Source organism: Perca fluviatilis, chromosome 22, assembly GCF_010015445.1.
Source record: "Perca fluviatilis chromosome 22, GENO_Pfluv_1.0, whole genome shotgun sequence".
Lineage (NCBI taxonomy): Eukaryota > Metazoa > Chordata > Actinopteri > Perciformes > Percidae > Perca > Perca fluviatilis.
This window is the reverse complement of record NC_053133.1, coordinates 12,589,859-12,602,540: the sequence shown is the minus strand read 5'-3', so window position 1 is coordinate 12,602,540 and position 12,682 is coordinate 12,589,859. Positions and strand designations below refer to the sequence as shown.

Sequence of the window (12,682 nt, the reverse complement as noted above, 5' to 3'; positions counted from 1 at the left end):
GATTGATGGACAAGAAAAGGTGAGCTAGTGAGTTCGATGCAGAGAGAGAGAGAGAGAGAGAGAGAGAGAGAGAGAGAGAGAGAGAGAGAGAGAGAGAGAGAGAGAGAGAGAGAGAGAGAGAGAGAGGGAGAGATCCGATCAAACATTCAGGTGGTGTGGCCTTGTAAAAAAATCCCTGCCAATGAAGAATGCTCTCAGCCTGGAATTTATTCATAGATGTATTTATAATGCATGGCCAGAATGAATGACTTCCCATGCATCTGAGCATATAGCATGTGTGTGTGTGTGTGTGTGTGTGTGTGTGTGTGTGTGTGTGTGTGTGTGTGTGTGTGTGTAGCCTATACATGGCTGTGCAAAACTGTGTGTTAAGTGTGTGTATAATTCCCCCCCCCCCATGTGCAGTCTGTCTGGGAGACAGGACAAGTGCTGATTGATGAGAGAACGTTTGTTTTAACGAGCCTCCGGAGTGGATTCACCTTGAGAGAGATTTGGTTTCTCACTTTACACTGCTTTTACTGCTGTCTGAAGACATCTGAAGCATACACCATCAGTCTGCTGCTTGTGTGTGTGCTCATGATGTCTGTTTACCTGTGTGTGTTTTGCTTGTGTATTTGTGCAGTATGTGAGAGTTTTCTGATGTGCCTGCATTTTTGGTGCGCCTGGGTTAGTGTGTAACTAGTTGTGTGTTGTTTGCAAGTGAGTGAGTGAGGGTGGGTGTGTGTCCTATACATTATTGATTGTGGTGGTCTTCTTTTTGTCTCTGCCATTAACATTTCTGTCCCTTATTTCCTAAATATATGAAATCATCTATGAATTGATTAATTCATTAGTTAATGAATTCAATTACTTCTCCAGTGTGTGAATGATAAGCAGCAGTCACAGTCTTTGGCCGTATTCGTTACACATGGTAATAATTAAATTTAATTGCTACTTAATTGATAATTTCATCTTTGGTTAAAGGTCCCATGACATGGTGCTCTTTGTATGCTTTTATATAGGCCTTAGTGGTCCCCTAATACTGTATCTGAAGTCTCTTTCCCAGAACTCAGCCTTGGTGCAGAATTACAGCCACTAGAGCCAGTCCCACAATGAGCTTTCCTTATGTGCCATTTCTGTGTCTGTAGCTATTGAGGAGGAGAGAGGGGGGCAAGGTGGAGGGTGGGGGTGTGGCCTTGACCAACTGCCACTTTGCTCGTTTGAAAACCATGATGTCTCTCTCTCATGGGTGGGCCAAATTCTCTGGGCGGGCAAAGCAGAGAAAGGGGAGGTAACCTTGCTCCTTATGCGCTCATAAGGAGAAGATTCCAGATCGGCCCATCTGAGCTTTCATTTTCTCAAAGACAGAGCAGGATACCCAAGGCTCGGTTTACACCTATCACCATTTCTAGCCACTGGGGGACCACAGGCAGGCTGAGGGAACGCATATTAATGTTAAAAAACCTCATAAAGTGAAATTTTCATGCCATGGGACCTTTAATGTTTGATATTTTAGAACTGATATTATCTAAGGACTCAAGCCAAAACTCAATATCTAAAAAGAATCTTTGTCACAAAAAGTAGATTAATTTAGATATAAGGCTATTATGTTTTAAAGTAGTGGAATCAGCCTATAAAATATACCTTCCATGTGAATGTAACACCTCCCAGGTTCATACTCACACATTACCAGAATCAAACACAGGACCGCAATGTCCTTAGAGGAAGCTGCAGCCCTGGTTTGCAGGGACTCCTCAGCCAAATGAGGAATCATTTAATTTCATAATGTTGTTCCAGTCAGATGATATTGAAGAAATGCACAACTGTTTTGGTGTCAATTTTCAATCTCTCCCCTGTTTTATCAACTCACTTTTAGACTGCAGGGTGGCAGATATAGTTTAGAAGATCCTGGTTTATCCACCTTACTGTACATTTTTTAAGCTAAAGACGTAGACCTGGTAGTTCTCCCTGTGGAGGGGGATCAATGAAGCATCTAATTGTCTCACTGTTAATGCTCCATTAAACAAAATTAAGATTGAACATTAAAATAGTCTCCTTCAATAAAAGTCTCATCCTGTATGGGTCAGTGGTGTTAATGCAGAACTGTTTTAGGAGTTCTTGACATTTTAAAGATTCCAATTGTACATACACACCCAAAATTAACATTAGGCCAGCAGACCCTGTTTTAAAAGATTTATTTTACTCACTATATTGGGAGAATTTAGTTTCTGTTTTGTTGTTGTTGACTTCTGTTCAGCACTGTTGTAATCGCATAACATCAAATGATGTTTACAGTGAAGAATAAAAGCAGTGATGGGAAGTCTCTTATTATTATTAATAAAACTGAGAGTGAAACTAAACTATTTCTGAATTTGCTGGAGAACCCTAGAGTCTCCTTTACAGATGGGACTGCCTTTGAAACCCCCTGCACGTGTAAAGCAATTTACGAAGAAAACGCGTTTCCACTTCTGGCCTCTAGGTGTCTCTGTAACAAATTCCCGCCACTCCTCAGTCCTGCTGGCTCATCTGTGTGCTGCCTGCGCTCTCTTTGACTGTTTACAGCATCAAGTGCGGAAGACGCTTCAGCCGGTGAGTGAGTTTGTATTGAATGCTTACTCATAGATATATAATACTTACTAAGCAAAGCAATGACAGGCTGAAAATGTAAAGTCGGTTTATTGGCAGTGAAGCATAGTGTCGGCATGTGTGTTGTTTCTATCAGAATAGTACGGTTTTATCTGTGAAAAGCGGGGAGCAGCGTGGCTCATTGCTCCAATGCCCCGGCATACATTTGCAAACTGCTGCATTAAAGTGTTACAGCGCGTTATGACACTGATGAACAGTCGCCTCTAAGGCGAACGATAAAGTCCAGTTCCCCAAGGGAGTGTTGCCTAATACGCGTCATGAAAAGTTGCATTGTTTTTAGCAGTAGATAATGCACAATGAGCTCAATACATTCATGATAATGAGCTGCTGCATTCAATATTAACACTGCTCAAAGTGTATTGTATTATTTCAGCACATGGAGAAACCCTGGAGGCAAAACACCGGTGGTTGATTGTTGTTGTTGTTGATTGTTGTTGTTGTTGTTGTTGTTGTTGCTAAAACATAAACGTGTGTATAATTAACCAGATTTAAAGTCTAACTGTTGTTAGATGCATATTTGGACATCTGTAAAAACACTTGTGTAGACTAATATTGATACCCATGGAAGCAGATGTTACGGACTTTTATAATAAAATGGGGAGAAATAAATAACATAGATAATATTTACCAATTCACATTTATTTGAATGATGGTAGATTCATGATGTGTAATTGTGGGGACAGTTTTATCTTAAAACAAATTATATTTAGAAATGTATCTTTATATGTTTTACTTTTAGTGAGGTTGTGGAAAGGTACTTCAATTTTCAGAGACGAGGTGTGGGCAATATAATGATTACATAATTCCACTTTATGTCGGCTAAAGTTCAGCTTGTTGTAGTGCAGTGCAGTTATACATATACTCAGGTAATCATTTACATAGTCCTGTTTTTAAATTTTTAATTTGGAGGTTGTTAAAAGTTAAGCAGTTGGACCAGTATAGAAACAGTGCTTTTTTATGCTTTCTTAATTAATGGTTTGCTCTGTTTTGCTCGCTGGATTGTAAAGCTGAAAGGTGAGCAATGGGAGTGCTGGCAAGTTGCACTATGTCTGCTTTATACTTTTGTTGTTCATTTATGTTTCAAGGTGTGGAGATTAAAACATTGACCTAATAAATCAAAAAAAAGCATAAAATGACAGATTTCATTAATAAAATGTATGGTATTGACTATCTATCTCTCTCTCTCTCTCTCTCTCTATATATATATATATATATATATATATATATATATATATATATATATATAAAAATAAATAAAGACGTGGCAGCACATCACCCCGACCCTCATCCACCTTCACTGGCTCCCGATTAAACCCTTCTGTTGACTTTGGGTCACATTGACCCGTTTTCAATTTTTGTTTTATATCAGAAACTATGCGATGTAGAAATAAGTGCTGGAAATGTGTAGAAGAAAAATTTAACAATTTAACACGCAAAAACAAACTGTGAAAAAAAAGAAGGTCGAAAAAAGATTTTTTTTCAAGGTTGACGGGAAGACAACACAAGGGTTAAGTTCAAATATAAAATCCTCCTTCTCACCTACAAATATGCCCTGGCCCCACAGTACCTCTCCGACCTCCTCCATCCATACACCCCGCCCCGAAACCTGCGGTCCTCAGACGCTGGCCTGCTCTCCAATTCCCCACACCAGACGCGGAGACTGAGCCTTAAGTGTTGCAGCCCCATCCCTCTGGAACCCCCTCCCTGCAGATATCTGAAATGCTACATTCCTGGACTTTAAAAAAAAAACTCCTGGAACACCACCTGTTTACAGCCTGTAGTGTCCTTGGGTCTATTGAAAGGTGCTATATAAATAAAAGATACAAAATTATTATTATTATTATTATTATATCCAACATTCACCAGACCTAGTAGGATCACTTCTCATTGTGCCACATTAATAGACAACATATTCACAAACATTATGGGAAACAATGTAGATAGTGGGCTATTATACAATGACAACAGTGATCATTTAGCTGATTTTATTGTCTAAAATTGTAATTATAGGAAACCCAAGGATAGTAGTCATCTCAAATACAAAAGAGTAAGAACTGCAGAAAACATAAATGCTAGTTACTGAAACAGAACTGGAAAATATTATATTATACATAAGATATTGATAAAGCATACAATGGATTTCTAAAGATCTTTACATTTCTTTATGACAAAAATTGTCCTGTAAAACAGAACAAACAGACAAAGGCAAACAAATAGTCCATGGATAACTAAGGGTTTATTAAATGCCTGCAAAAAGTAAAACACTCTTTATAGAAAATTCATTAACTATCGTATCCCAGAAGCATAAAGTTGATATAAGAATAAATTAATGAATATTATGAGGAATATAAGAAAGAATACTATAATAAAATGTTAGATGATAATAAAAATAATATGAAAGGTGTATGGAATATTCTAAATAGTATTATTAGAAATGGAACTAAAAATAGAAATACAAGTTACCCAGAATGTTATATTGAAAATGATGAGAAAATAAATAACATGGAAGATGTGGTTAATGGTTTAAACAATCTTTTAGTAAATGTGGGATCAGATCCGGCAGAAATAATAAAAATCCAGAAACAACAGAAGGGGTAGATGCTGATATTTGGAATGGTAATCCTATCGCTTTTTCTTTAGAGCAATTGAAAGGAATGAGATACAGATACATTTTCTGTCAAATGACTAATCAATTAATCGATTAATTGCTTCAGCTCTAATTATTTTATTAACTAATTTTGCTGCTGTAAGGGTTTGTTTCCTCTTCCACAGCTAGTAGACTGTCCTGACTGAATGGTGATACTACCATTATCATGGGCAATGTATTATGTCAGTTAGACCTGCAATGATTAGTCGATAAATCAACATGGAAAGAAAACCAATCTACAACTATAAATGATTAATCATGTTAGTCAGCAGAAATTCCAAATGCTTTTCGCTGCTTTATAATTGTAAACTGATGATGATGCCACGAAGAATGTGATGGGCTTTTTTCACTTTTTCCATGAAGATTAAAATTTTTTAGACCACCGAATAAATCAATAAAATAATTGGCACAATAATTTGTAGTTGCAGCTCTAGTGTGAATATTGTGTCTTAAGCATAGACTGTATAAAACGGTCTTAACTTACGCAGTGATATATAGTGTCATCGTGCTCATGTGTGCATATGTTAGTGTTTGTATTTTGTCTGCTTGTTTCAGGGGGAATAATTAGGCCAGAGTGAAGGTGGGACATAAACTGGGATTGGAGACAAGTTGGAAAATGAAATGACTAAAAAAGATAAACACAAGAAGAGTAGCAACAGCATCTGTCTTCCTCTCCCCAGTTCCAGGTGAGTCGGCTGATTGAAGACGGGCTCCTGTGGATCCTGGCCATGGATGAAGAGTTGACGCTTTTGGACTGCCTGCTGCCCTCAGGTACTGCCTTTCAAACACACATTCCCTTGGCGCAAACACACATACGTCAAATATGCAGGTCCATGCACATATTATGTGTTCCCCACAAGCCACAAACTGGGACTCAAACAAAGGTCTGATCAAAACACACATTTACTCACATCACTGTCACACTTGTCTTTCTCTGTCAGCTTCTCCCAGCCACTCTGACACACACGGACTGTCTTGGTGGAATTAAAACTCAAAAACATATCACTGACACTTTCATACAGCAATGTGTATATGTATGAGACGCACTTCCTTTTTGTCTTTTTTGTTTAGCTGCGTAAAGAATCTTTATTAAAGGGGTGATAGAATGCAAAACCGATTTTACCCTGTCATAGTTGAATAACGACAGTTCGGTGGGTAAATAGGACATACATAGAAGCTCAAAATCCCACTGACACCCCTTTACTATGAAAATCTCATATTTTGAAACTGCCGCTGAAAACGGGCGAATCTCAACAAAGCTGGAAGTTGACGTCAACCTCCCAAAAACCGGAACCTTTGTCAGCCCTTGGGTGTATTAAGAGAACGGTCACGCCCCAACATTTACATAGGCTACACAACTGACCTGAGATCAGGTAGTCTTCTGAATCTAACTAGGTCACGCAGATCTCTGCTATTCCATTACAAAATTCACTTCTGAAACTTTTTTATGCGAGAAATCAACTATGTAAAGCTCAAATATGGGCCGCTTTACGAAAATGGATGGCTAATTGCAAACTTTGTCCGACTGTGTCGGAGTTCAGCGCCGGTAACTTTGAGGAGGCGTTTTGATTATTGAAATATTTCCTCAAAAAATAATCTTGTTACTAAATAACATCCCTGTCATCATTTGTTCAAACGCAACACTAGAAACTCAAGTTCAGTCTGACATTTGACTGAAAAAGTTCCACCATAGTACGTTTTATTCTCTCTTTTCCAAAGGCATGCTTTTGTAACAAAATTATTTTCCTCAAAGATATTCTGTATCTGAGAAAAAGAAACCCTCCAGATGGTCACTGACTGCCCTTCAGACCTGAGGAGGAAGCTGGTTATAGCTGCCTTTAGCCACTTCTCTCAGGTCAAGGTATACGTGAGCTCCCTGGAGGGGTGTGTGTGAGTGAGTGTGGAGGAAGGAAAGCTGTTCTGAGCCTAAGGGCAGGCTTTACCCAGAGCTGTAAAGGTCAAGGGCATGGTACAACCGTTTGGCCTGTAGAGGAGACAGCGGGCACATGTAGTTCTCTCTCTATCTCTTATGTCTGTCTTGTATTACACCTCTTACTAGGGATGGGCATAATTAATAGACGTTTGATAATTGATTATTAAGAATTTCGTCAATGACGTTAATTTGTCATCGATTAAACTAACACTGGCTGCGTTGGGTAGTGTGAGTCTTGAAGCAATTAAATTAATTTCACAGTGTGGCAGCAATTAAACATTTTACCACTCGAGGGCAATATTTGACTCCATACTCAGTTACCTGGCTGCGAGTTTCCGTTTTGATTTCAAAAGTAATCATGAAGAGGACACGGCGAAGTGTGGCGTGGGACCATTTAGATTATTTTTTTTAAACGACTTTAGCCCTATTCGCACGGGATAAGTATTACCTGGTGACCTCCAGTCATTTGTAATAATCGCGGAGGTTGTCTGTGATCTTAATCCCGTGCGAATCGGTCATGTCTGTAATTTGTAAAGTAATAATTCCCCCGCAAATGACCTACCATATTTCGCCGAAAACGGAGGTCCTGTGATAATATTAGTCCCGTGCGAATCGGCATCTCTGTGATTTGGGGTCTAACTGGCTGCGTTGTCAATTATAAATGAAAAGTTTTGACATCATATCCGGGGATAATGTCTGTAAATTTGAGTAAAATACAGACTTCAGTTATCCCGTGTGAATGCGCCAGACGAAATACAGACGTGTGGGGGTAATTTATAAACTACAAGAGGTCCCCAGGTAATACTTATCCCGTGCGAAAAGGGCTTTAGTTCACCGCAAACACTGAGATGCCGTGTGAGTACAACACGGCCACGAGTCAAATGACGTAGCCTACCTCTAAACAAAGTGTATCCGACCCTGGTTAATGTCGGTGGCGGCCGCGGTACACCCTGCTCTCAGTCTCAACCTAGCATAAACTCCGCGTTAGCATGGAGGAGCTGCGATGCACAACGAGCAGAGAAAATTACCCAAGGGATCTGCAAGTTCATTGAGATGGATATTGGAACCAGCATATCACATTCCATCATGACGTACCATCACCAGACTTGTAGGAACTCACTACGAAGAACGGAATAAGGTTCCCCAGGCTGGCCAAGTTAGCGCGGAGGTACCTGTGCATCCCGGCAATGTGGCTGTTTTCGGCAGCTGGACTGACGGTCACCAGGTAGCGGTCGCGTCTCACCCCAGATCATGTCCCCATGCTTATCTTTCTCAACAAAAATCAGTAGACTGGTGCAGAAGTTGTATGTGAGTTAGCCTACTGGTTATTTTTTATTAGGCTTTGTCCGTGCCTTGGATAGTTTTGAGTTACATTCTGTTTAAGAACGCCGGCTCGCAGCTACAGGTTCTGCTGCTTCAGAGCGCCGCACCGCAGCACATATATCTATAATCTATATCTATAACCTCCAGTTTAACTACCACAAGTTGTTGTTCTTGTAATTAAGATCTCATCGAGGAAAAACACGCTGTATTTTTGTATTTTCATTGCATTTTTAAATTATAAAAATTTAAATAAATAATGAATTTTAATATAAAAATATGAATGATTAATCGATAGTCGATCGATCTCCCGACGATCGACGAAGAAAATGTAATCGAATGCCCATCCCTACCTGTTACCATTCCTTATTTCCATGTAATTCTTTAGATTGGTTTGATAAAGAGCTACTTTTCCATGGGAAGTATTTCTGTGTTACATGCTTGTACATTATAATAAAGGGGGCGGCCATTGGTTGAGTAGCAACAGATGTCCAAATTACATTGTGGTGTGGGGTATGACACTGGCTAGAAATATTGTCCACCCACAGAAATATATAAATAGAGAGCTTAGGAGTGAAAAACAAAGTCCCCAGAAAGCTCATCAGTGTCCGAGCTTTTGCCTCTCTCATCCTTCTTGGATTCATCGACACACAGGCACAGATGAACCTGGTTTATAGACATACAGTACGCATACTGTGTCCAGTTTACTGACAAGGTATAGATGGATTTCGTGTATCTCAGTAATCTGTGGTGTTGCATTTTGGAGTAATTTCTTTATTATTTTTTTATTTATTTTTTTATTTTACAAATAAGTAATTTGGTGCAACCACTTTTCTTCAACCTGTCACTGCTGTTTGGACAGCTGAAGAATCTAATTTGACAGAAAGAAAGCCACATTAGATATAAACACTCCAACATTGATAAAAACCCTGTTCATCATGCCTCTGTTCACATTTGTTTAAACCTGTCTTGGCTGATCACTTACTGTATTGTGGCAAACAGCATGCTCTTAGACTCCCTGTGATCTTTGACGATCAGTTGTATTGAATGCAGACTGCCCAAGACTGAGCTGCAAATGAGGATTCAGAATGTGTTTGGTTTCCATCTAATATGAAGACAATCTGTTTTTTTTCTTGTATAGACAAACTTGAACATAAGGGCTGATGATGAATGTACCAATTAATCCATCGACAGAAATTAATTGTTTAAGTCACTTTTTCAACCAAAAAACATTCTCTGGTTCCAGCAAGGATTGGCTGCATTTCTCTGTTTTATATCATTTTAAACTGAATATCTCAAGGTTTTGGACTGTTGGTCAGACAAAACAAGCAATTTGAAGACTCTCTTCTGACTTGTGATGGACATTTTGTACTATTTTTCTGACATGAATTAATCAAATAATTAGATAAAAAAAGAAATCTTCAGATTAATCAGTAATTTAAAAATCATTTGGTGTAGCCCTAGAACGTAATTCATTCCATTGTGATCAAATGAGTGCCACTGAACAGACCTAGTGTATCAGTACTGCATTATGACTTTAAACAGTATTGATAGTAGTGTAGGTTGTATTATGGTGCATTGCTCTCCTGTGTCTTGCTTCTTTTGTGTCCCTCTCCGTCTCCATTGATTGCTGTTTGAAGGTTGTAATTCCCCTTCTTAGACTACAAAGGCCACTGTAATTGTACTCCTGTATGTGTTTGTATATACTTGTGTGTGTATGTATATATATGTATGTATATATATATATATATGTGTATATATGTGTGTGTATATTGTTTTATATATATATGTGTGTGTGTGTGTATATATATATATATATATATATATATATATATGTATGTATATGTATATGTATATATATATTAGGGATGCACGGAATATTCCGCCAACGGAAATTTTTCGGCGAAAATGGCCCAAAAGGGCATTTTCGGTTTTCGCGGAAATACCTTTATCACCGAAAACACACGGCCGAAAATGTTGTGATGACGCAAACAGAAAACGCGACCTGCACGTGTGTCAGTACCCGGATCCGTTCCACCTGCAAAGCGTCTCCTAACCAAAGAGGTTGAGACGGACCACGGAGTGAAAACAATGAAAAGTGCTCTTAGAGTCTGTCAGCACATATTTCAGTGAGATCTGTTCGGATCCTCTGCACTTCATCGCGACTACTGATCCGTTTATAAAGAAGCCATTACTTGGATCGCGGAAATAAAGCAGGGCGACGAAATGATCCAGGCCGGCGATGGATGCGCGGAGAACCCGCTGTGGAGACGGAGACGGAGCAGCTTCAGCGAGGAGGAGATCAGAGCGGCAGAAAAAAGACTTGTCTCACTGTACCCAGATGAGGGGCATGCACCTCGTTGTCTGATATGTTCAGTGAAATCCTGCAAGAAAGTGCCTCTTTTTACCTTAATAATAATTATATAACAATAGGTAAGTATTCTGTTCTTAATTACTATACTGTATGTGACTATCAGATTGTACCCATTTTGCTAGATATTTTTAATTAAACTTTAATATTAATTTTATACAATTGCAATGCCCTTGATATTAGTAAAGTAGTACACAGTCATAGCCATAAATGCAATGGTACTAATACTTCCTTAATTTCTTTTTTCGTGTTTCGCTTTGTCTTGGTTTTTCTCTTTTTCGTTTTCGGTTTCTTCGCCAAGAATTTTCATTTCGTGTATCACTAATATATATATGTATATGTATATGTATATATATATATATATGTGTGTATATGTGTATATATATATATGTGTATATATGTATATATGTGTATATATATATGTATATATGTGTGTGTGTGTATATATATATATATGTGTGTGTGTGTGTGTGTGTATGTATATATGTGTGTATGTGTGTGTTTGTATATACTTGACATTCTTGCACATGTATGATTTGCGAAGAGCAGGAACACAGAAGTGCTGTTGATTCTATGCTTGTATAGCTCCAAAATCAATAACACTAAAAGGCCAACATCAGTCAAGAGACACTCACTTCTGATAGGACGCTGTCAGCAGTTCTGAAGCACCCATTGAAACAAATGTTTACTCAAACACGTTAGCTAAGCATTACAGGCTACGCACTTGGGTTTGCTCAATGTGCAAATCTAAGATTTATTCTACATATTTCACAGGCTGTGCAAATAATCCCCCAAATGGTTGCAGAACAGATCAGAACACACACCCACCCTCCTGATGATATATATTTTTCTTGATAAATCTGTCACTTTCTATCAAAGGTGAAATATGTGTTTGAGATTCCCTGTATCATACTTTTTGTAAAATCTTTCTCCCAACTGTACAGTATAATGAAACACTTTCCCCCCTTTTAGATGAGTTTAGAGAATATTTGCATGCTTTCTTTAGTTTCATCTCTTACAGGAAATGCATAACTAGACTCTCGGTGGAGAATATAAAAACAGCCCCATGGATGTCTGCATTTTAAAATCCCCAGTGTGCAAAGTTAGCCTTTTAAATTTCCTCTTTTTAATTATATAGTTATTATTATAATTATGAATACATATTCCTGGAGTGTGTGTGTGTGTGTGTGTGTGTGTGTGTGTGTGTGTGTGTGTGTGTGTGCGCGAGAATTATTTATTTATGCTGTCTGGCACTTTTAAAAGAATACCAAGGTGACATTTTTTGAACGAGTGCACAAAAGGCCGCACACCTCCTTGTGGGTGTGTGTGTGGAGAGGTGAGTGTTTGTGCGACGAGGGGTTAGCTGAAAAGTCACGGCTGGTTGACTTTGCCTTTTGTTCTCTGTACACCTCGAGCCAATTAAGAGACAAGACTGACAAATATACTCCTCTTCTTTCTTCTCCTCACCTAGCCCTCCTTGTGTCCCCCTTTCTTTTCCTCCTCCTGTGTGTCTTCTCTTTATCCTCTCTGCCTTTTACCACACTCTGCTGGGGTTGACTTTCGTATTGGAAATGACCTTCCAGTGATGTAAACTTTTTAACAACATCAAGCCCGCTGCTGCAACAAAGTCCTAAACCCAATGGACAATTATTTTTCCACACTTTCTCAGCCAAGTCAAAATGCATCTTTACACTTGTTAATCCAAAAAGTATGTTTTTCAGGACACAAGGTGATGCACATTTTGCAGTGAGAATTTCATGACACCTGAAGTATATTCTTCTACTTCCTT

The 12,682-nt window shown here is 38.7% G+C and overlaps 1 protein-coding gene across 2 annotated transcripts in view; it reads left to right on the top strand.

The window, feature by feature from the left end:
- Positions 1-2,473: 2,473 nt before the first annotated feature.
- Positions 2,474-12,682, top strand: part of tpk1 (thiamin pyrophosphokinase 1) — an 82,311-nt gene continuing 72,102 nt past the window's right edge. For both annotated transcript variants that reach the window (XM_039790044.1, XM_039790042.1), the window contains exons 1-2: positions 2,474-2,565; positions 5,950-6,040. In XM_039790044.1, the coding sequence (XP_039645978.1) occupies positions 5,998-6,040 (43 nt within the window). In that variant the 5' untranslated portion in view covers positions 2,474-2,565; positions 5,950-5,997. The remainder of the gene's footprint in view (positions 2,566-5,949; positions 6,041-12,682) is intronic.